At 38.1% G+C, this 26,019-nt stretch overlaps 1 protein-coding gene across 2 annotated transcripts; it reads left to right on the forward strand.

Moving 5' to 3' along the window:
- CDK7 (cyclin dependent kinase 7) lies at positions 1-25,691 on the forward strand. 2 transcript variants are annotated; one of them, XM_081233732.1, is made up of 12 exons: positions 1-183; positions 542-601; positions 5,714-5,747; positions 6,620-6,687; positions 7,446-7,514; positions 9,451-9,561; positions 10,806-10,924; positions 12,991-13,090; positions 20,694-20,780; positions 22,749-22,898; positions 24,960-25,107; positions 25,520-25,691. In XM_081233732.1, exons 1-12 carry the CDS (start codon positions 118-120, stop codon positions 25,546-25,548), a joined length of 1,041 nt encoding a protein of 346 aa, XP_081089858.1. In that variant the 5' UTR covers positions 1-117; the 3' UTR covers positions 25,549-25,691. The 2 variants fall into 2 exon arrangements, with proteins under 2 accessions (XP_081089858.1, XP_081089859.1); XM_081233733.1 differs by lacking the exon at positions 6,620-6,687 and having other exon boundaries at positions 17-183; positions 25,520-25,690.
- The last annotated feature ends 328 nt before the right edge of the window (positions 25,692-26,019 follow it).

The following is a 26,019-nucleotide window of genomic DNA, read 5'->3' on the forward strand; positions in this document are numbered from 1 at the left end:
TAATGAAGCATCAGCGCTCAGTGGGCGGAAGTGGCTGTGGGAGGCTTTAAGGTGCTTTAAATTCTTGCTGTCTTGGGAGCTCACCCCTTTCAGCTGGAGTCGAGCTCCGCGCGACAGATGGCTGTGGACGTGAAGTCGCGAGCAAAGCGTTATGAAAAACTGGACTTTCTCGGGGAGGGACAGGTGAGATTCTCGGGCGGGGCTCGGAGGGCCCTGAGCGGGGAACGCCGGGCCGCCTCACACCATCGCGGGTTTTCTCGTGGAAGCCAGCGGACGGGACACGCTACTCGTTCTGCTTGCGGGAGGCTGCCCAGACCCCTCCTGCGGCCCCTCTGTCCACCCTGGGCATGAGACCTTGAGCGGCCTTCTCCGAAGAATAGACTGGAACGAGACGTGGACGGCCCCACCATGTTTCAAGCCGCCGCGATTTTTCCCCAATAATCCTGGGTTCCTTGCTTCCCCGAATCTAATAAAGTAAAAAGGCAAACATAAACCAAAAAAACTCTCACCAACTTATCTTTATTCCTCTTTTTCTCTCTAGTTTGCCACGGTTTACAAGGCCAGAGACAAGAACACCAACCAAATTGTCGCCATTAAGAAAGTGAGTTGCAGTTTGTTTTTCCTTGAGTCTCCTCGAAGATGTGTGTATATGGGAGCTGGTGTCTGGCCGTTTTACTTTTCTTGACCGTTCTCTGCTAGTGAGGAGTTACTTAGGTCATTTTCAAAGAAAATAGAATTTCTTAGTGTCTTGTGTTCCAACGTGGTACTCGGATTGAACTTGTGTTTTGTTGTATTCATTGAAATTGAAATGAAGAGGAAGCTGTGTGCTATGTTTGTTCTACAAACGCAGACGTTGGCAAAGGGGACAAATACTGCTCGTCTCTTGGGTCAGAACACCTGACCTTTCCAGATCCCTATTTCTGCCTCACCTGCATCCACTTTGTATATCTGTATTTCCTGAGTACAGGTGTACCATGAAAGGCTTTCGCCAGCATTAATGACATTGCTTTGGTGCGGGTTTTTTTTTTTAATGGTTTCAGTAGCTTTTTTACTCGCATTCATTCAAGAAACTTAGGTCATATTTAGTTAACTTTCTATATACCAAGCACTTTCACCCTCGTTTTTTCATTTAATCCTCATAAGAGCCCATGAAATAGGTAAAGTATCTCTATTTTACACTTGAGATGGCTGAAGCTAAGAGAGATTAGGTGACTCATCAAGATGACACAGATGGTAATTGCTAGAGCCAGGATTTAGATCCAGGTGTCCTGCTCCCAGGTTGATTGCCTTTTCCCATACTACGGAAATCAATAACCTTCTCAAGAGAAGCTGGTTTCTTCACACCTCAGGCCTGTTGGTGGCTTAGGTGACCACCTTCCTTATTATTCCTGTTGCTGCTTTGAATCTTTCTCCTTGAAAATCCTTAATTCCTTTGAAGCATATCCCTCTCATACTCTTAACACCTGCTTCCCACTCTTCCTTCCCACAATTATTCCTGCCATTGTTATCTTTTTTACTTTTTCTGACGTGTCTCATCTCCTTTTCCAGTTTATATTGTTCTATAAACCAACGCCATAGCTACTCCCTTGTGAAACCCTTAACTTTGTTAATTCTTTCTAAAGTTATTTTTCTGATTCTACCCGTGGTTCACTTTATTCTAGCCATACTGACCTTTCTGTCCCTTGAATACATTAAATTCATCCCAGTCCCGGTATCATTGCATTTGCTCTGCCTTCTGGTTAGTATATTTTTACTCTAAAACTTGAGTAATCATGTAATCAGGAATCATGACTGATTCCTTATCATTTAGATCTCAGTCAAATATCTCCTGTACATACACGCCTTTGCTGGTCATTCTAGCTAAAACAGGTGTGCCTCCCTTCTTACCTGGTGTTCTTTGCATATTTCTCTATTATTATTTCATAGCGTTTATCAAAATCTAAAGTCTTTTACCTATGAGTTTATCTTCTATTTACTACCACTTGAATTATATTTAGGACTGTGTCTGGTACATTTGCAGGCACTCATTAAAAATGTATTGACTAGGGGCTTCCCTGGTGGCGCAGTGGTTGAGAGTCCGCCTGCTGATGCAGGGGACACGGGTTCGTGCCCTGGTCCGGGAAGATCCCACATGTTTAATTTTACAAAAAAAGGGATAATAAGCTATGTATTCTGTATTCTTTTGCCTATTGTATTTTGGACTTTTAAGACATCATTAATCTACCTTATCCTTTTTAAACAATTGTATTGAATTTATGTTTACCAATTTATTTAACCAGTTCCCTATGGTAGCCTTTTGGAGCCTTTCTCATTTTTCAGTATTTGTTTTATGTATCTCAACAATTTATAGTATTGCATACTTCTAAACTCTTTCTCTCCCTACACGCACACACAGGCATGCGCGCATGCAATATTCTTCTGCAACTTGTTTTTCTGAATCAGTATTATTTCTGAAATCTTCCAGATGGATACATGTAGATCTGGTTTATTCATGCTCATCAATGATTAGATTCTATTATGTGGCTACACTAAAATTGGTCTATCCAAACTCTTGTTGATAAACATAAAAGCTGTTTTTTTTAAACATTTTACTTTTATACAGTCCTTCTACAGACATTCTTATACATATGTGAGTTTCTCTAGAGAATGTATCTTTAGTTGAAACCAATTATGAATTGTTGCTGTATAGAGAATACACAGCAGTGTCACCATATATTGTCAAATTGCTCTCTAAAATGGTGGGATCAGTTTAACCTCCCACCACATTCTCACCATCTTTGTATTGTCAGACTTTACAACAGTTGTCAATTAGATGGATCGAAAACGGTATATGGTTGTTTTTTCAATTAATATTTCTCTGATTACCAGTGAGGTTGATCATCTTTTCCTAGATTTATTGGCTTTTTAGACTTTTTCTGTTAGGTTGCTTACATTTTCTTCTTTCCTGTTGATTTGGTGGGGAATTTCTTACATATTCTGGATACCGATCCTTTATCAGAAATTTGCACTGGAGATACCCTCGTTGCTGTAAACAATCAATAACTGATCTGTAATAAGAATAGAAGAGTATTATTCAAGCCAAACTGAGGATTATAGCCCAGAAGACAGTCTGTCAGATAGCTCTGAGGAACTGTTCTGAAGAAGTATGGCTTTCAGCATAATTTATATCTTGTCAGAACAGGAAACACAGAAAACATCAAGTATGACAGGGGTACATTCCTTCAAAGTTTCCAAAAAAAAAAAAAAGACGGATCAACTGAAGACAGATCACCGAGTACACAGTGAGTCAGTATGGCCTTGGCTCCAGGGAAGGGAGCCTTATCATCAAAGGAGTACTACTACTGAAGTCCCTGGAAGGGAGGCATTTATCCCTATCTTCAAAATGGACATTCTTTACTTCAGGACAATGCACCCTTTTTTTTTCAATGGTTAAAAGCAGATGTACAATGTGTGTTTGATAGACCACAAAACAGGCTGTTCTAGTTAGCAAAAAGTTTGTTAAATCATGTATAAGCCAGAATGACTTCTCCATACTTCAGTATGTAAAAATTTTTTCCATCATCATCTCCCAGTCTTTGGCTGGGCTTTTAGTTGGTTTATGGTATGTTTTGAGACACAGATATTTCAAATTTTAATCTGGTTAAATTTGTCCATTTTTTTCCTTTATTGGTTCCCTTTTTTGCGTGCTTCCCTACCTCCAGGTTATAAAGAATTCTATTATATTTTCGTCTAAAAATTTTAAAGTATTGCTTTTCACATTTAGGTCTTCATTCCATTTGGAATTAAATTTTCTTTGTTGTGTAGTATGGGGATCCAGTACTTTTTCCCCAGCTCTCTCAACACTATTGATAGTATGTCCTTTTCCTGGTGAGTTGTAATGCCAAGTTCCAGTTTCTACTTGGATCTGTTTCTGGGCACACTATTCTTTTTTACTGGTTGACTTTTTTTTTCCCCCATCCCTGCTCCAATACAATAAGTCTATAATTACTATTGCCTTATAAAGTCTTGAAGTCTGGTAAGTGCCACATAACTATTTTTCTTCAAAATTATCTTGGCTTACTCTATAGGTCAGTTGAGAAATTTGAAACAGATCAGGAGAATTTGGATATGAACTAGTTATTATATGCTACTCTGGCATTATTATTAATTTTGTTAGGTATGAGAATGGCATTCTAGTTATGTAAGAAAATGTCCACATTTTAGAGGTGCCTACTTAAAGTATATAGGGATGAAATAACATGAAGTCTGGGACTTGAAAAAGTATATATTGTAGCCAACAAAAAGGGGAGGATGAATGAATGAAGTAAGTATGGCAAAATATTGGTAATTATTGAATCTGGGTGATGAAGTAGATGGCTTCATGAAACTAGTCTATTTTTTATTATGTTTAGAAAATGTAATAATGTTTTAAATTATCTGTTCTTAGCTCCTTACTTTTCCATATAAAGTTTAGAATCCATTTGTCAATGTCCTTGAAAAATGCTGTTCTACTTTACATTTAGTTCCATTAAAGAGAATTGACATATTTGACGTATTTATGATATTGAGTCTTCCTATCCATGAACATGCTATCTGTGTTTATTTTGATCTCATTTCTGAAGCATATTTTAAGAGTGCTTTATAGTATTCATGGGAAGCTTCATACATCTCTTGTTGGCTTTATTCCTAAGTGCCTTATATTTTTTGGTGCTATAATAAATAGCCTACCTTTAAATTAAAAGTTCTGTTTGTAGTATATAGGTGGGGGATATTTTTAAAAGTAGAATAGTTGATTTTCTGGAGTAGGATTTTTTTTTTTTGTATTCTTGGTTACATTGTCATTGTATAAAGTAGTTAGCTCTTGTTCTTTAACCTGGTACTTGGTTTTGTGTAAGGCTGAACCTATTAATGCAGTTTGATGTGCTTATTCACAGTAACAACAGTTTAACCATTTTCTATATCCATCGCAATTTGTAATTTATCTTTTTGGAAAATGTGGTCCCTGGGAGCATATTATTGGACACATTAAGCATCTTATTTTATGTGTTATGCATTTCCTTCCAAGTAATCTAACTTGAAGTGCTCGTTTTGTTTATTAGCCTCTATACATTTAATTATTTGTTCCTCATTTAATCTAACAAAGATGTGTAATTCAAAACTTAAGGGGAAAGGAATGATATGTACTTGATCCTTTCTTATATTGTTAATTTTGCCTTTCTGATTCATGATTCCCACTCCCTTCTTGCCTACTAATACTAGCTACATATGAGTTGCTATGTATTTTTGCTATAAGTTTTTTTTTTTAAGAATTTTTAAAAATTTTAATTAGTTTCTTTTTGGCTGCTTTGGGTCTTTGTTGCTGCGTGTGGGCTTTCTCTAGTTGTGGCAAGCGGGGGCTACTCTTTGTTGTGGTACGTGGGCTTCTCATTGCAGTGGCTTCTCTTGTCACGGAGCATGGGCTCTAGGTGTGCAGGCTTCAGTAGTTGTGGCACTCGGGCTCAGTAGTTGTGGCTCGCAGGCTCTAGAGCGCAGGCTCAATAGTTGTGACACACGGGCTTAGTTGCTCCACGGCATGTGGGATCTTCCTGAAACAGGGCTCAAACCCGTGTCCCCTGCATTGGCAGGTGGATTCTTAAGCACTGCGCCACCAGCAAAGTCCTTGAAGTGTTTATATATATGCATTGGTCTAAATAATTTAACATATTTCTAATGTGTTTGTTTTTTCCTCTGCCAGATCAAACTTGGACATAGATCAGAAGCTAAAGATGGTAAGGTTCTTATTCTCAGTGAGGAAGAGAACAAAGTATTAATTAAAGTTAACAATGGTTCTGGATAGAGTTATTGCAGGGTCCCAGAAGAGTAAAGTTAGACTCAGGATAGAGATAGGATATTTGTGATTTTCACCATTTGGGTGTTCAGAAGAATATTCAAGTCACCTAAGTAGATGGAAGACAGCAAGGTTATTAGTGACTTGTCTTGATGTCTTCATTACTGCTTTAGGTGTTGTTACAAGCCATTGTTTCTTCTTCTGAGCTTCTGATTACTTTGAAAATTCAGGATTCATGGAAGTATACAAAGCTTACTATAGAATAAATGTATGGGGGGGAAAGATTTTTTTACCCCTTCTTCCAAAGCCTTATTTGCTAGAGTGCTAAGTCCTATTTAGTCATCAAGAAATAGTTCCTATATAAAGGATCCATCATCTCTGTAATAACTAGTACCAGATTTTATTTTAAATGTTGAGTTCCATCCTTCACATTGGGCAAGATTGTATCTAATCACTAGTTTACTGTTAGCTTAAAGAATCTGCCACTGATATTCATAAGGCAAGAGAAGGGAGCCATTAACTTCTCACCTATATGCTACACACTTGTGTACATGTTGTTCCAGCAGTCTTCAGATCTGATATCTCACAGATAAAGGGAATACTTTTTTCACCATTTATCATAGTCTGTGCTAAGCTATTTTAAAAATAAAGCAATATAAAATGGAAACAGGTATGTCATAAAAATTGTTATTTTTTTTCCTGAGGAATAGTCATCGCTATTTCGTCAGAGTGACCTTTCCCAAAAAATACGTTTACAAGAAGGTTTGAGATTTCAGAATTATTTTTCACTTTTTTCTTTGCCTTTTTATGTAGGTATAAATAGAACAGCTTTAAGAGAGATAAAATTATTACAGGAGCTAAGTCATCCAAATATAATTGGTGTGAGTATGATCTAAGTTGTTTCTGGGATTTGGGACCCTGCCTTTCCTGAATGTGGTAGATGTTGATTGAAGGCTCAGCAAGATAAGTTGTTCTAGACGAGCCTTGCAAAAAGGCTGAAATTTATTTTCTATCCTAATTATTCTTGTAGGCAGTGTCTTAAAAACTATACAACTGATGAAATAAATTAAATATTGGCATACAGGCTGATTTTGTCAGAGATCATTTTGAAGCCTAGAGAGCTCTAGCATGTGTAAGACGTTTTAGCAAGTTCCCTTGAACTCTGTGCCATAATCCCTACCTCATAGCGTTGTTATGAGACTAGCTCACTGAATACACGTAAAGTACCTGGGATAGTGCCTGGCATAGAGAACACACTCATTCAATGAATGATAGCTGCTGATGCTATTTGTAGGATATTCTTAAGTACCAAGTTTGGGAATTTTTCTAAATTGGAGACTTAAATGAGGTTTTCATTAATTCATATCTTTATTATAACTCCAAAATTTGGAGGGAGAGGTTAAGTATTTAGTGATTTTTTTTTAATAGTAAGGTTTAGTATCTTGTGCTTCAAAGTACTAATTCCTAGCCCAAAAAAAGGATAAATATTAAATTTAATAAAATTATTTAAACTTTACAGAGAATTATCAACAATCCAAATGCTTGTTTAAGTTTTTAAAGATTACTTCAGTTGGTATAATACTGTCAAGTGTTTAACAGAGAATCACATGTTGATTTTTTTTTTCATTTTGCTTTGCAGCTCCTTGATGCTTTTGGACATAAATCTAATATTAGCCTTGTCTTTGATTTTATGGAAACTGACCTAGAGGTAAGATTAAAATTCCTGGAGGAATTTTTTTTCTCTGTTTATCGAAAGAGAATCTAAATGTTTATTTTCTACCTTTGAAGATACTGGCAGTCAAAAAAATGCTTAATTTTGTTGAAATCTAGTTGTGTTCTCAAGTCAAAGATCTTCTGAATCATTTAGCCATATTCCCAGGGTTAAATACAAGAGTTGGATTTCAATAGCATTGTATCTACCAAGTTCCCAATACCTTATTGACATTACTTTTTAGAAAAATGAGTGTTTGGCTTCGGAGGATTTGGAACTTCTTTGTGATATTATCACAGAATATCCTTTTGAAAGCCAGGTTTCTTTTTGAGAAAAATAAGATTTTATACTTTTCATTAATATTAATTGAATCTCAATAATGGACATTCCAAGGATGTGGAACAAGTGGAATTCTCATACACTGCTGATGAGAATGCAAAGTGATGCAGCTACTTTGGAAAACAGTTAGGCAGTTTCTTATACAATTAAATATACACTTAAGGTACAATCTAGTAAATACCACCTCTACGTATTTATTTATCCAAGAGAAACAAAAACATGACTACACAGATGTTTAGCTTTATTTGTCACTACCCAAACTGGAAACAACCCAAATAGCTTTCATTAAGTGAATGTGTAATCATAAAGTGGAATACTATTTGAGAATAAAAAGAAACAAACTACTAACATATGCAACAGTATAGGTGAATCTCAAATACATTATACTAAATGAAAGAAGCCAGGCTCAAAAAGCTATTGATATTGGGCTTCCCTGATGGCGCAGTGGTTGAGAGTCCGCTTGCCAATGCAGGGGACACAGCTTTGTGCCCCGGTCCAGGAAGATCCCACATGCCGCGGAGCGGCTGGGCCCGTGAGCCGTGGCCGCTGAGCCTGCGCGTCTGGAGCCTGTGCTCCGCAATGGGAGAGGCCACAACAGTGAGAGGCCCGCGTACCGCAAAAAAAAAAAAAAAAACTATTGATATTATATGATTCCATGTATGATTTTTTGGAAAAGGCAAAATTAAAGGAACAGAAATCAGATCAGTGGTTGCCTGGGTTGGGAATCGAGGGGAGGATTGAGTAGAGAGTGGCCTGGGGAGAGTTTAGGGGGTTATGAAACTATGTCTTGATTATGGTAGTGGTTACACAACTGGATGTGTTTGTTAAAATTCATAGAACTGTGAGATTAAAAGGGTATATTTTACCTATTTTAAAAAAAAGAAAATGTGAATTTTTGGATCATATAACGAAAAGTCTAGGAATAAACTGACTGACTTGAGGCATAGTTCACAAATAATGCTAACGTAACACAGTCTTTCACTTTAACTCAGTGTTTTCTTCTCTGTTGCCTTGTTCATGGGTAGAATTTCTCAATATAGTGGCTCAGGCACTTGCAGGCTTCTGTCCTTAGAGTTTAATAATCCCTGAGGAAAGAAAGTGCTTTGTTCCCTTTGATTCTAGCACCAGTATTTGCCTTGGCTTGGCTCACATATCCATCCCTGAGCTAGTCTGGAAAGCAGGCTGCAGTGTGGTGACTGACCATGCCTGGATCGTGTGTCTACCTCTGAAGGCTACAGGTAGTGCACAGTCCTGTTTTAACCACGTGGACTAAGCTGGGAACAGATGGAGTGTTGAATGCTGTTGTCTGAAGGGGCTATGTATCTGGGGGCAAGTGAAAACAACAGATGTTTGCTACATGGATGCCTAAAAACAAAGCAGTAGGACATAAAGCACTGCTTTCTTTCCAAACCAAGGATACTTTCCCTAACCATATAATTGGAGGTTCTGACAGTACTTCCTAAGGAGAGTTAGGCAATCTCTCTTGAGATTCTCCTCTATGAATAAATCCATTTTATGTCTGTAAATGATTTTATATAGTAGAGTCCATTTGGAATAATAAAGCTTACCTGTATATTGTATGCCTGCTTTACAGGTTATAATAAAGGATAACAGTCTTGTGCTGACACCATCACACATCAAAGCCTACATGTTGATGACTCTTCAAGGATTAGAATATTTACATCAACATTGGATTCTACATAGGGTAAGGTTTTTAAACAAGTATTATTGCTTCTTCACGTTGTAGTCAGACTTTATGTAGCCAATTTATTACACAAAAGGTCTGAGTATGTAAATTGCTACAAAATAGAGCTGGGCCATTTTATCCAACCGTCTTCCTCTGTATGCTCCCTTCAGTTCCACTACGTGGTGCTGTGAGGACTCTGAATTACTATGTGAAATTTAGAAATGGAAGAGACCTACTCCTTCATGCTTTTCATAGTTGAAGAGCTAAGTTGCTGACCAAAGTTACGTATTGTTTTTCAAGGTCAGCAGCTGAAAACTGACAATAGTATTAGAACCTAGACATTTTGGCTTGAAGTCCAGTGTTCTTTGTGCTATACTGTTGTAATGGGAAAAAAATAAACAAAACCAAAAACAGTGGGAGTCTGGATTAAATTATGCAATGCAAAAATACCTTTGGAAAAATATTTCTGGTAGCTCTAAAATTCTAGGAAATAATGAAATAAAATTTCTGAAATGGCTGAGTCATTGTTAGGAGCATTCAGCTACTAGAACAAGGCTGATAATTTAGATAGGTAGATGTTCTTAGGCACCCTATGTAGATGAAATAGCTAAAAATAAATAAGTTATAGTTAATAATTCTCATACTTACACTTGGAATCCCTTTTAGGTTATTGCTAATATATTTTTAGCATAGATTGTGAAGACTGTATTCCTCATCCTTATAAATTCCTAATATTTTTATTTACTGAAGTTCATATATAGTGGGCTTTTTTTGTTTGTTTGTTTTTGTTTTGTTTTGGGCCTCGTGGCTTGTGGGATCTTAGTTCTCCGACCAGGGATTGAACTCGGTCCGTCAGCAGTGAGAGTGCAGAGTCCCTAACCTCTGAACCGCCAGGGAATTCCCCATATATATTGTTACTAAATTAAATAGCAGCAGCTATTTATTGAGTGCTTACTATGAGCCAGTCACTACACTAGGGTTTTTACAGGAAATATTAAATTTAATCCTCACAGCAAACCTGTGAAGTAGGTAAATTGAAGTTCAGTGAAATTAAGTACCTTGACCCAATGTCTCACTAAGTAATATGGCCAATCTTATTCTGCTTTGTAGGATTTTATGTCAATAAAAATAATATTGGTGGTTGTTTAGATTTGGGATGTTACCCCATTCATGCTAAGTTTAAATTTAAGCCAACTAAATGTATCATTGTGATATTCTTCTCCACCCTGCTTACTTGTTTGTTTAAAACCTCCGTTATATAGGACCTAAAACCAAACAACTTGTTGCTAGATGAAAATGGAGTTCTAAAACTGGCAGATTTTGGCCTGGCCAAATCATTTGGGAGCCCCAATAGAGCTTATACACATCAGGTTGTAACCAGGTAAGGATTCCTTAACTAACTGAAACCTTATATTGTGTAGGATATGCACAAATGATTGTGATTACACAGATGAGCATCATTTGTCTTCTCTGAAATTTTGGCAGAGTTCAGGGATTACTATTGGTATTTTATTAAAAATATAGGGCTTCCCTGGTGGCGCAGTGGTTGAGAGTCCGCCTGCGGATGCAGGGGACACGGGTTCGTGCCCTGGTCCAGGAAGATCCCACATGCTGCAGAGCGGCTGGGCCAGTGAGCCATGGCCGCTGAGCCTACGTGTCGTCCGGAGCCTGTGCTCCGCCACGGGAGAGGCCACAACAGTGAGAGGCCTGCATACTGCAAAAAAAAAAAAAAAAAATATATATATATATATATATAGCCCTTTTTTATATTGCGTATATCTTACCACAGTGAAAAAACTATATAGCCCTTCTTTCAAACAGTTGAATTTAACTCAGTCCTCAGATTTACCAAGTTATTTTGGGGACTAATTTATACTTCTTATACAGTTAGGTAGGCTGGAACTGTAGTGCCTATTCTTGTACATAAACACATGATTTGGGGGGCCTGTGTTTATTTTATTGGTCAGTCTTGGTTCCACATTTTTTATTATTTTTTTTTTGCGGTATGGGCCTCTCACTGTTGTGGCCTCTCCCGTTGCGGAGCACAGGCTCCGGACGCGCAGGCCCAGCGGCCATGGCTCACAGGCCCAGCCGCTCCACGGCATGTGGGATCTTCCTGGACCAGGGCATGAACCTGTGTCCCCTGCATCGGCAGGCAGACTCTCAACCACTGTGCCACCAGGGAAGCCCGGTTCCACATTTTATATCATTCAGTGTGAATGAAAATTCTCTAAACAAAGCAGTGCATTTATATTTGGGTTTTGCATATTATTAGTTGCTTCCATTTTCTGTTTATACTTTTTATGTATAAAAACTAAAAATCACATTAAATAGATAGGGATGGTAGATTTTATCTTGTCAGGATGACATTTGTTAATTTCTCTGACTCTTTTAAGGATCTGAGAAGATCATCAGATTCTCTATCCTTTTAAATTACTTTGTCACCTTCCTCCAGATCTCACTGCGTGTCAATCACCTGAGCCCTGAGTAAAAAGTAAGGGATATAAGTAGTTGTTCGTGTAATTTCTGGAAAGATTAAGCCCATCATTCAGGAACACTGGAGACTCAGGAAAACAGGGACCCACATACATGAGTATTGTGTGCCACTGCTTTTCATCTACCCGTTTCTCATACTTTCTCTTCTTGCAAATCAAATGCTACTAATAGGTCAAATTAACGTGATGACTGAGAATTAACAATTTAGATAACCTCAATGAGCCGTTTTGGTGGAGTGGTGGGATGAAAGCCCGACTGAAACAGGTTTAAGAGGATGAGAGAAGAGGAAGTGGAGACACTAAGAACAGACAACCAGAGGATGAGGGGTAACTGTTAGGGGAAGTAGGGTCCAAAGAAGTTTTTGTTTTTTGTTTCTTTATATTTTAGTTTATTTTTTAAGGCTAGAAAAAATAATGGTATGTTTGACATTGATGTTAAAAATCTAGTAAGAACAAAAAGTTGATGTAGGAGAAAGAGGAGAGAATTGCAGGAGTAATATCCTTGAAAATAGGCAGGAGAGTGGGGTGTCAGTGCCCAAGTTGAGGGATTGACTTTAAAAACAATCACAGATAGTTCATCAGTAGTTATGGATGGGAAGGCGGATTGTGAGAATACAAACGACTGAAGGTGAGTCTGTAGAAATTTTTTTTCATTACTTGCATTATTTCAGTGAAGTAGGAAATAAGGTCATCAGCTGAGAGGAAGGATGGTGTTGAGGGTTCCTGGAGAAAGAAGGTGTTACTCATCTCAAAGTGGGGGAGTGAATGGACTAAGGGTGTATGTAATTTCCTGGCAGCAATATGGAACTTGTTGGTTTTATAGCCGATTTTTCTTGAGTTAATATATCCATAAAAGTGCATTTCATCAGTAGATGATGTTTTGCTGAGGAGTTTTCTCTAAGAAATACTTTAATTCCATCCTAAAATGACAGTATTTCTTTTTGTTCTTCAGGTGGTATCGGGCCCCTGAGCTACTGTTTGGAGCTAGAATGTATGGTGTAGGTGTGGACATGTGGGCTGTTGGCTGTATATTAGCAGAGTTGCTCCTAAGGGTAAGTCTGGAATTGATGTACACACTTCAGTATTGTTATAGGAATTTATTTTTATAATTTTGTGTAATAATTATCTTCCCAGAGGTAATTCCCAGAGAGGAGTACCATCCTTAAAACAAAAAGCCAACAAACAGGTTAATAAAAAAAAAAAACCTCTGGGCTTCCCTGGTGGCGCAGTGGTTGAGAGTCCACCTGCCGATGCAGGGGACACGGGTTCGTGCCCCGGTCTGGGAAGATCCCACATGCCGCGGAGCGGTTGGGCCCGTGAGCCATGGCCGTTGGGCCTGCGCGTCCGGAGCCTGTGCTCCGCAACGGGAGAGGCCACAGCAGTGAGAGGCCCGCATACAGCAAAAAAAAAAACCTCTGCCAAGTACAACCTTTTTATTAATGCTAATGTGAGATGAGATGTCCCACTTAGGACAATAAAAGTTTTATTATAGATCATTCTGTGTTCTGAAATGTAACTATAATAAAACTCATTGGGTTGTAATATGGTACTGTCTCTACAGTAACTAAAAGTGTTAGGATAAACTTCTGTACTTCTGGTACTTTTTTGTTTGGGCTGTTTAAAAGTACACTTCAAGAGATACATAATACCAACCACTGCAGATGCAACTCTGCATAACTTTAAATATTGTGTGAGAGGAGTGTTTTAGTTCTGTTCAAGCAGAGCAGACATGGTGGTCCTATAGCATTTCTCAGACTGAGACCATCTTACAATGAAACATCCTTACCCTTCCCTTACTGTAGAGAAAGATGCCAACTTGGTAAGTTTTCTTTAGCCATGATGTTTAGTTTAGCCCTTCTCAATGAGGAAGGCAGAGGAATATTGGGAAATCACACTGAGGCTGAGTTTTTTTCCTTCTTACATTCCAGATTCCAGCCTCTACTCCCCCTCTCCTCAAGCCATGTGTATTTAAAGAAATGTGAACCCAAAACACAAAAATACAGCTATTTATTTCCTTGAACACAGAAAATAGCTTCTGTACGCCAGAGAGAAGATACCTTCTTAAATGTCTTTTTTAGTTTAGTGTGAGTTCTATGCATCATTTTGAGATGCTCACCCTTCTGAATGCTTGTAGAAGAAACCCTCACATTTAGGCTTGAAGATGATATAAGTAATCCCTGTGCTAGTAATGGGTCCTCTGAATCACCTGGTGTGACAACTCTGCTACTCACAAAAACAGAGTTTACTGGAAGGGTACGTTTGAGAATCTGTTAACTCTCAAAAGCCCAGTTCATTCATGACTAAGACAGAAACAGAATTCCATAGCCCCTAGTGTTATGACTGATCATTCCATTTAGAAAGTAAGGAGAGAGAGATAGCAGTTGAGAATAGATGGGTTAGAAATTGTGGACCTGGTTGAAGTCATAGTTGGAGTCTTGCTAACCATTGGCATCGTTGTTGGAATTATTATTAAGGTTATGAAGGAGTTGACAGGCAGCCCTATTTGGTGAAGAATTGTACCATTTTTCCTTTTTTTTTTTTGTGGTACGCGGGCCTCTCACTGTTGTGGCCTCTCCCGTTGTGGAGCACAGGCTCCGGATGCGCAGGCTCAGCGGCCATGGCTCACGGGCCTAGCCGCTCCGCGGCATGTGGGATCTTCCTGGACCGGGGCACGAACCTGTGTCCCCTGCATCGGCAGGCAGACTCTCAACCACTTGCGCCACCAGGGAAGCCCCATTTTGCCATATTTTTTTCCAGCACAATTAAAGAAAAATGTTTCATATTTTAAACTGTCTCTGTACTCATTTGAAAATATCCATGGAAATGCCGTCCACACAGTTCTAAATCTGTGGTGAGATTCTGCAGTCCAAATAGATAATAGTTGAAAGCCAGGGTAATTCGGAAGATTTGCTAATATAAGCGTTTAACTTCTTTAAAGTGTTGTTTTTTTCTATATAAATTTTATAGAAGGTTTAATAACTAGAAAACAGGAGCAATAATAAGGAAGCCTATGTCCAACCAAAGTAGTCTATATAGTTTAAAACATTTTAGAAGCAAATTGGTCTGCATTCTGACCTCTGAAAAGGAATTGAGAAATATTTATGCTAGTGGAGTATTATATCACTAAATAACACAAATCTACTTTTTAATTTATGATCTGTTTATGTTCTTTTTTCTTAATCATGTTATGAGACATAGTGATTAATAGAAAATCTAAACTTGGATATTACCTACTGAGGAAATGCCACTATCTGGTCTAGATAGTTTCAAAGATAACCATTTTAGTTTGTAAATAAGAAGTAGTTTGGGGGAGACATTTTATGCTTTATAGGAAGGTCACTGGGCATCCTACTGGCCTGCATTAGAGCATTCCCTAGAGATGATGTGGTGATACAAAGATTTGATCAACCAGCAGCTGCCTGCCATACTCTTACTTCATCCAAATGGTGAGGATCCAGAGCTAATGGCTTGGCCTGTGGTTGATCTTCAGCCCTCTGACATTCCAATACTTCAGTTTGGCTGTATCAGCTCAGAACAGAGCTTCCATCAGTTTTTGCATAGGCTTCTGGATGCACATGGGTGTTAGAGGCTATAGGATATCAGATGTTCAAGAACATTATTGTTCATGCCTATTGCATAAAAAAGCTTGCTGATTTTCTGATATTTGGTTTGTGATCCCTGCCTCTGTAAAGACATGAGAAAGAAAAAATAAATTTCTACAGTGTCATTGTTCTTAAAAAGATGAATCTCAACACAATTTTAAAAGAGAAGTCATGAGTGGAGTCATACTGAAAAGAACCAGAGGGAAGTCCCTCTTGGGTTCCTGTACTGTTGAACTCAGTACTTTTCTTCCTTTTAGGATTAATTGGACTCTTTTCTCCTAAAACTGAAAAGTTTTCATTCATATGCTTAGTCACAATTGTATTGGTTAAATTCTGGTGTCCTCTAAGAAGCTGTTATAGAACAGGATAAAAGAACAATAAAGGGCTTCCTTGGTGGCACAGTGGTTGAGAACCCGCCTGCCAATGCAGGGGACACGGGTTCGAGCCCTGGTCCGGGAAGATCCTATGTGCTGCAGAACAGCTAAGCCAGTGCACCACAACTACTGAGCCTGTGCTGTAGAGCTCGCGAGCCACAACCACTGAGCCCACGCGCCTAGAGCCCATGCTCCACAACAAGAGAAGCCGCCTCAATGAGAGGCCTGCGCACCGCAAGGAAGAGTATCCCCTGCTCACCACAACTAGAGAAGGCCTGTGCGCAGCAATGAAGACCCAATGCAGTCAAAAATAAATAAACAAACAAACAAATAAATAAATATAAAAATACCGACTAGGACTTGGGAGGCCAAATCATTTTTTTAAAAAGATTTATTTATTTATTTATTTAATTTATTTTTGGCTGTGTTGGGTCTTAGTTGCGGCATGCAGGATCTTCGTTGAGGCGTGTGGGATCTCACATTGTGGCGCGCAGGCTTCTCTCTAGTTGTGGCATGAGGGTTTTCTCTTCTCTAGTTGTAACACACAGGCTCCAGGGCATGTGGGCTCTGTAGTTGTGGCACATGGGTTCCAGAGTGCATGGACTCTGTAGTTTGCTGCATGCGGGCTCTCTACTTGAGGCATGCAAGCTCAGTAGTTGCTGCACGCGGGCTTAGGTTCCCTGCAGCATGTGGGATCTTAGTTCCCTGACCAGGCATCGAACCGGCGTCCCCTGCATTGTAAGGCAGATTCTTTACCACTGGACCACCAGGGAAGTCTCAGACAGTGGATTTTTTTAGTCAACGTTGCATTGATGCTTAATACAATGAAGACATTTTAAAATCAAGTGATAATTATATCTTAAGGATTTTTAAGATGGCAAGGCGAAAATCTCCCCCCCCTCAGAAATTATCTCTAAAAAGAAACAAACATAAATGTTTGAAATTAGGAGGTGCCTATAACACTATGCCAGAGGATATGAAGCCAGAAATGAAGAAGGCTAAAAGTCTTCAGAAGCGGATACCAACTGAAGGCAAATTTTGTTTGGCACACAGAATCCTGGAGTTGCTTAGCAATGAGAGGTACCGATGATCATTGATGGCAATAATGAGGTGCAGGACTAAAAACAGAAGGGTTGGTTGAAAAACCTGTATATTGAGCACTTAATAACAAGGTCCCCGACACAACCAGGTTACTTTCCTTCCCCCAGCTATACTTGCCCCTGACTTATTCCTCCACCAGGGAAAGGTTTATTCTCCAAAGAAACTGAAGCAGGAATCTCTAGACATGGGCATCCTTAGACACAGTGAAGGATGGGGGTGAGATGCCAGGGTGAAAACACAGAGATTACATGAAAGTCTGCACACTAAACAGTAAAACCTCCAACTTATTTCCCTGTTCAGCTCCCAGAACCCTGGCAGCCAGTGTAAAGCTCATTTTAACTCAGGTAAAAGATTAGAGGATCCTTCACTGGAAGAACTGAAGGGTCCCAGAGAATAGACCCATAGGTAACTGGCATTAAAGCTACCTGTCCAATCTTTCTAGATAAAGGCCATGACTTAACAAGCTCTTTTCATAGATAGAATGCTTTGAATCAGCTTTTTTAGTACCTTACCTTTAAATATGAATGGTTAGCCAGTGATCACCAGATAGTTCTCAAGGATTTTCAGGTATTTAATGACTGCTTCCAACATGTAAGGATCACCGGATAATTGGCAAGGATTATCAGATATTTGATGAAAGCGTCCAACATGAATGACAGACTGAAACAAACTTTGGAAAAAATAGAAACCATCAGGTAGCAGAAGAAAATTCATCCTCGCCTCCCCACCCGCACCAGATCTTCAGAGAACTGAGAGAATATACTGCATACATAAAACAAGAACATGATGCTCTTTTACTAAAGGAACAATCAAAGAATAAAGTATACTTGAAATTTTTCAAAAAGGATAACTAAAAGCAAACAAGAATAGTAGAAAAGCAAGCTAAAGAACTCTTTCCTTAAATAGAACCAAAAATAAAAGAGATGAACTACAGTAGGGAAAAGATAAGAAAATTAGGAGATTGATCCAGGAGTGATCTTAGAATATAGCAAAGGAGAAGAAAGAAAATTGAGGGTAGGAAATTCATAAGAAAATAGCCCAGCATTGATGGATGTGAATAGGTTGGAAGTGCCATAAAGATTCAGCACAATGAATGAAAGAAGACCCATGCCCAGACACATTGTGAAGTTTCAGAACACCAGGGGATTCTTAAGAAAAAGCCTTTATTTCCACAGAGAGAAAAAACATGAAGAGCTTACACAGAAACCAAAATAAAGGATTAGGGAAAAGATGGAATCAGACTTCTCAAAAGCAACATTGGAAGACAACAGAACACATTGTGAGGGATCCAAAGTCCACACATTAGGCAGCTCATTTTATTATTTTTTATTTTTTTGCGGTACGCAGGCCTCTCACTGTTGTGGCCTCTCCCGTTGCGGAGCACAGGCTCCCGACGCGCAGGCTCAGCGGCCATGGCTCACGGTCCCAGCTGCTCCGCGGCATGTGGGATCTTCCCGGACCGGGGCACAAGCCCTTGTCCCCTGCATCGACAGGCGGACTCTCAACCACTGCGCCACTAGGGAAGCCCCCAGGCAGCTCATTTTAATTTAAATTTCTTACATCAGACAAAAACAGCCATCCTTAAAATCTGGTTAAATTGCAAGCTTGCTCACAAAACTAAGGCTATGATGATGAGTGTCCCTGTCTTCAGATCTCATAGTACAATTTACGTTGGTGGTTTGCAAAGTAGCAGAAAATCCTTTGAGGTATAAGAAGAAAATGTGAGCATGTCTAAAAAGATTTATGGGGACTTCCCTGGTGGTCCAGTGGTTAAGAATCCACTTTCCAGTGCAGGGACATGGGTTCAATCCCTGGTCAGAGGAACTAAGATCCCACATACTGCGGGGCAACTAAGCCCGCATGCCGCAACTACAGAGCCCATGTGCCGCAACTAAGACCCGACAGCCAAAAATAAATAAATATTTTTTTAAAAAAGATTTATGAAATGTTATTTAATATCCCTTCTAGTTTCTATTTTATTCACATTTAATATACATGATAGCATGCTATTATAAATACATAATTTAAAGGGGGTTAAGTCTGGGTCCAATCAGAATATAGAAACCACACATTAATTTGAAAAGGGAAGTTTTATATAAAGAATTAACTATGACAAGAGGTTGTAGTAATGAGGGATTGACTAACAAAAAGTAAAGAGAACTCTAAAGATTATAGGAATAGCAGATATAAGGAGCAGTCACCCTTATACCTAGGGGTAACCCTAGGGCTAAGGACAGAGCACCCAAGGAGAGGACACCCAGGGCTGAGATCTAGACCTCTTGAAGAGGGCACAGTGCGGCTCACTGGTCGGCAGAGAAGCTGCTATAGAGCTGTGCTCAACTTGCTGGAAATCTGTCCTCTAGAGGCACTGCTACAAAACCATCTGCAGGGCATTCTAGAGGGAAGCTGCTGGCCTCTGTGCACCGTTGGAGCTGAACACTGGAGAAACTGGCCACACTGCAGGAACCTGGTACCGATTCTAGAAGCTGAGAGTGGTGCAGGAGCCTGCCAGGCAAGCCGACTGGAACCAGGAAGCAAAACTTTTCTTTCTGTGATGTCTCTCCAGCATTCTCTACTGACAAAGCTTCAGTTGGCAAAGGAAAAATATTTAAAGGGCCCAGATCCATTTTTATGGAGAGTCAAACAGGGTGAATTTGGATTATATTGATAACTGGCAGAGGTGTTTTTGTTATGTTTTGTTGCTGGTAGAGGTCCACAGTAATAAAAACGTTGGAGACTTGGTACTTAATTTCACGTCTTCCCAGTAATTCTGTAAACTTTTTCATTGCCCTTAACAGTGCCAAAGGCCTCTTACTCACAGAGTAGAGAAAACTCTTTTTTTTTCTTTCCTGTATACTTACATGTCTGAGAATGAATTGGAAAATAATGTCTTTGTGTAGCAAAGATTTTGATCATTTCTTATCAGCTTACTGACGTTTAACTTATAATTATTTATCCTCTTAAAGTTGGCCAGTATACCTCTTCAAAGAAAGAATTTGCCAAGAGATTGTTTAAATAATATTGGAATAGAGATGTGTTCTTTTGCCTCCCAGCCTTTGCACCTGCCCTTTTGCTAGGATAGTTTTCTTCTTACATCTTAGACTTTTCTTCCGGCAGCTCTCATCTTCATCTGTCAACTTTCATGGCCACTTCGTGTAAGAAGCCCTCCCTCACCTGTCCAGAGTGGGTTAGGTGCTGTTCCGTATGGGCTAGGATCCTATCCTGTGCTCTCACTGAACACATCATCTTGTAAATGCTGCTTCAATGGTATCATCGTTGTTAACCATGTCCACCCCAGGGGAGAGCAGGGACTGTCTTGTTCCCTTGTTTAAATGCCTAGGGCTTAGCACAGTGCCTCTTACATGGTAAGTGTTTATTAAAGATGAGGCGTGAATAAAACGGACAGTGTGGTAGTCTTTACTTGGATAGCAATGGCAGGATCTAATGCCGTATCCAGTATGCCTCAGACTAAATTTTTGTTATAGTTTAGTGTTTCTTATTAAATTAAATTTATAGTATTATTTGTGTAACAGCTATCAAAAACCTTCTTGAAGTGGCTGCCTCTCACTTTCTTTCAGGTTCCTTTTTTGCCAGGAGATTCAGACCTTGATCAACTAACAAGAATATTTGAAACTTTGGGCACACCAACTGAAGAACAGTGGCCTGTAAGCCTTCATACATGTTCTTTGAAATTTAGTTAGAAATCTGTATAGTGTATAACGTGAATATTACTTAAAGAAATGTACTAATTGTCTTAATTTATTAGTAATATATACTCATTGCAAAAGTTATACAAAGTAGAAGTTAAAATTATGATATACCATCCAGCCTTCTATATACTTACAGCCCTCCCCCATCCCAGTAATTCCCATTCCAGGGTTAATCACTCTGATTTTGTTGTAAAGCCTTGCTATGAGGATGCACACACAAACACATACGCACATATAGACATATAGAGTTGCTTTTTCTTTTGTTCTTTAGCAAAATAGGGATCACACCATACAAAATTTTTTTGCAACCAACTTGCTCTTTACTTAATATTACTGACCTCTTTCTTTTTAAGCCATATAATATTTAATTTTATGGATGTTCCATGTTAGTTTATCAATATCTTGATGGATTTGGGTGTATTTATTGAATTTTCACTAACACAATCAAGATTTTTTAGTATTATAATTTTTTTGTTGTTGTTAGCCACACTGCATGGCTTGCGGGATCTCAACTCCCCAACCAGGGATTGAATCTGGGCCAGTAAAAGCCCAGAATCCTAACCACTAGGCCACCAGGGAACTCTCTGTTATTTATTTTTAAACCATTACATGTCTATAAAAAAGAAATATTAAATCTGTGATAAAACTTAAAACAATATAAATTGCTAAATTTTATATATTACAGTTCAGTGAAATTCTCACTTGTTCATTCTTTTTTCTTTCTTTCTTATTTATGTATGTATGTATGTATGTATGTATGGCTGCATTGGGTCTTCATTGCTGTGCGTGGGCTTTCTCTAGTTGTGGCGAGTGGGGGCTACTCTTCATTGCTGTGCGCGTGCTTCTCATTGCGGTGGCTTCTCTTGTGGAGCGTGGGCTCTAGGCATGCAGGCTCAGTAGTTGTGGCTCGCAGGCTTAGTTGCTCCACGGTATGTGAGATCTTCCTGGACCAGGGATTGAATCCACGTCCCCTGCATTGGCAGGTGGATTCTTAACCACTGCACCACCAGGGAAGTCCCCATTTGTTAATTCTTAAATTATAATTGAAGGGGCTTCCCTGGTGGCACAGTGGTTGAGAGTCTGCCTGCCGATGCAGGGGACACGGGTTCGTGCCCCGGTCCGGGAAGATCCCACATGCCACAGAGCGGCTGGGCCCGTGAGCCATGGCCGCTGAGCCTGCGCATCCGGAGCCTGTGCTCCGCCACGAGAGGGGCCACAGCGGTGGGGGGCCCGCGTACCGAAAAAAAAAAAATGTCTTTGGAGGGGACGATGCTGTTTATGATACCTTTCCCTCTGCCAATACCACAGTCTTAATTAAGTAGCTGTATATTAAGTCTTGATATCAGGTAGACTGATTCCTCCCACTTCTTTTTCAAAGTTGTTTTTAGCTATTTTAGTTCTTTTTCCTTTCCATATAAATTTTAGAATAACCTGTCTATATCTATAATAATTTTGCCAGAATTTTGGTAAGAATTGCATTAAACCTGTGTACCAGTTTGAGGAGAATAGACATCCTTATGGTGTTGAATCTTCCAATACACGAACGTGATAGGTCTCACCATGTATTTAGAGCTTTGATTTATTTCATCAGTGTTGTATAGCTTTCAGTATATGAGTCCTACACGTTTTGTTAGATTTTCACCAGAGCATTCCGTCATTCTTTTTGAGTGATTCTAAATGGCATTGTTTTTCATTTCAGTGTCCACATGTTCTTTGCTAGTATGGAGAACTACTGTTGATTTTTTTATGTTTACCTTCCTGTAACCTTGTCTGCTCACTAGTTGTAGGAGTTTTTTAATAGATTTCTTGAGGTTTTCTACATAGATCATCATATCATCCGTATGACAGTTCTATTTATTCATTTGAGATGTACATGCCTTTCAATCCTTTACTTAAGTTTGAATTATAAAAATATTTTTACAGGACATGTGTAGTCTTCCAGATTTCGTGACATTTAAGAGTTTCCCTGGAATCCCGTTACAGCATATCTTCATTGCAGCAGGAGATGACTTGCTAGATCTTATACAAGGCTTATTCTTATTTAATCCGTGTACTCGAATTACAGCCACACAGGTATTTTAGCATATCTTTAGAATTTAAGATTTTCTAACATTCTTTAAATACTGAAAAGATGTGTTTCTGTTTTGTTTTAAGGAGTAACAAATTTTATTTTTTCCCTAAGCTACAAGCACTGTTCACACTGGTATTAAATTATATGATGCACACAAGTACAGGAGAGTTTATTCTTGCTTAAAAACATATAAATACATTTCTATTTCATAATTAGTTTGCTTTCAAATAGTTCACTAGAGAGGAAAAAAAAGGTTTTTGTATTTGTTAAGGCACTGGTATATTTCAATTAAACTCTTATGTATTAACTAAAATTTTGTGCTAAAATCAGTGCCAAAAGTGTTTTGTTTTTTCCCCATAAAATGCACTTCAAATATGCATTCTGGTCATTGTCACAGTCAGAAAGTGATAATAGGGAGAAAATGGTATAGTCTGATACAACTGTATACTTACAAGAGATTGAAAGGTATTCTAAACAGAAAAACACTGAAACTGAGTTATTTAAAGGAAATAAGAATCAAACTCAAGAAAAATGTGGAAGACCAAGAATACCTGCTCTTATAAAAGAAGAGAGAAATGTTATCCAATACAAAAATATAAGACCTATAGATTTGAAAAGGTTTTTTTTCTTTGTTTTAAAAACAAGCACACAAAACTGGGGCAGGGACAGGCAGTGCAAAAATGCAACACACGGTACAATGATTTGCCTTCATAAAGGAAGAGACCAATTGAAATGTCACAAATCTTCATGTCTCACAAAACATGTTAATGTACAATATATGAGGGAGACAAAGTGGATTTTATTTTCACTTAAGTTTATTACAGACTACCAAATCATTGTTTAATGCATTTACTTGTACAGGCCTTTTCTTTGTAGCACTACATGCCACATTAATACATATGTACTAGATATTTTACCATTGGAATTACTCTTCTAATTTCAAACAAGTAACTCATTTTTACCTTTTCACTCATGCATATATGCATATTATCTCCATCATAAGAAACTTGAGACCAGGTCAGATTATCTAGAAAGTTGTTTTCATTAATAGTAAAACTCAAAATATATAGAAAAATACTAGTTGTGATGACTTATTCGGGTTGTATTTTGATAGAATGAATTTTTTAACTGGGTTTTGGCTTGTAGATATCTAAAAGTTGGAATGAGATACTCTTCTTAGATCTCTGTGTAGCTCAAAATTAGTTTACTTATGGAACTGCTATGATTTGGAAGTAATCTTTTATAAATTCAACTCTTCTGAAGTAAGAAATCTCTAAATTATTACTGCATATAATATTATGTTGGCAAGTAGGGGGAGGTATGCTTGACAAATTTATATGACTTCTTTTTGTTCATAAGAGAATTATCCAAAAGGAAATACCTTAAATTATTGTGGCTATTGAACAGTACTATGATGCAGATAAAGTAGGAACTTGACAACTTTGTCATCTAGAATAAAACTGTTCTTATTGGAATTTTGGAACTAAGTAAAAATATCATATTATAAAACATTGGACTGGTAGTAAATAGAAGTCACCTTGGGCAAGTCCTTCCAAGTAAAATTTCTATTAATTTGTAGTGGATTGTTGGATTTTAATCCATTGTTTCCAACCTATCACATCTTTTTAAGAGCTTTATTTTTAAGAATTTATGTGATTTGGAATTTGAATACATATAGATGTGACAAATAAACTTGGAAGTTCTTTTTAAGCAAGTCTCTCTCTGTCTTTTGAACTACAGAGCCTATAATGTGTAGAGAGATGAATTTTACAATATCTTACTACAGATATTTTGTACTTAGTATAGGCTATTTAATTGTGGAAAAATTTGAAGGTAATGTCTTTTTCTTATAGTAATGGAATTATCAATCAATCTTAGGCTGCTAGATGTTTATTTGTAGTAATCTGCATGTCGAAATACTTGAAATTAAGTTTGCTTGGGGAGGGGGTGTATTCACATAGTATTTTTAATGCTCCTTACAATTTTGGAGGTTAGCTTTTCTTAAACACAGTTCAGATATTCACTTAAAACCTTACTTTCTCTGGTATCTTTTCTTCTGAAAGGCATTGAAAACTAAGTATTTCAGTAATCGGCCAGGGCCGACACCTGGATGTCAGCTGCCAAGACCAAACTGTCCAGTGGACGCTTTAAAGGAGCAGTCCAATCCAGCCATGGCAACAAAACGGAAGAGAACAGAGGCCTTGGAACAAGGTAAAACTCTCATTTTCACAAGAAATGAAATGAATTCAGAAAACTCCAGATAGCTAATATATAGCTAGTGACTGAAAGGCAGCTAAGAAATGCAGACTGTGAGCTGTTTACTTGTATAAATTTAAATTGGATAAAGTTGACTGTGGTGTTTTAGCTATGTTTACTTCCATTGAGAATACTTACATCATGCTTTTTAAAAGGACATGGGCACTTTTGAGTATACCTCAGAGTTACAAGTACTATCTATGTGCATCCTACTCTTTTCATAAATTCCTACTGGTACACTGTATGCTTAATGTTTAACTAGTGCTATTGGAAAATCAAAGCGAGTAAAAATAGAGGTAGTTGGAATGCAGTGACTGGTTAAAGTTGCTATAAGATTAAATGTAAACAACCTCATTTTTCCCCCCAGGAGGATTACCCAAGAAGCTAATTTTTTAGTTACAGAGAACACTGGACATATTCTACTACTGAAGGAGATAGTGAAAAAAGCAAAATAGTAAACATTAATTAAATGCTTTAAAAGAAATTTGTAAATATTCTGTACATGTAAAATATGTAAAACTGGGTTATTTTATTAAATGTATTTTAAAACAAACTTAATTCTGATTTTTCTGATTAGAGTGCAACAGTAAGATAAGTTTAATTCTCTGAAATGTAGAGTTGAAAATGCATTAAGGAATTCTTAATAAAAATAACTATCAGTTACTTTAATGATCTGGCCCATATAGCGTTACAGGTTTGTAGTAAATTTGTAGTAAAGGGGGTATTATTTTAAAATAGAAAGATAGTAGTAATATACCAGATACCTGCTACCCTGACTTAACATGTTAATATACTAAATAGGAAAAAAAAATAACATTACAGATAAAATTGAGCTCCCTTTAACCCTTTAATACATCATTCCATTTT

Source organism: Mesoplodon bidens (genome assembly GCF_964165515.1).
Source record: "Mesoplodon bidens genome assembly, chromosome: 4".
Lineage (NCBI taxonomy): Eukaryota > Metazoa > Chordata > Mammalia > Artiodactyla > Ziphiidae > Mesoplodon > Mesoplodon bidens.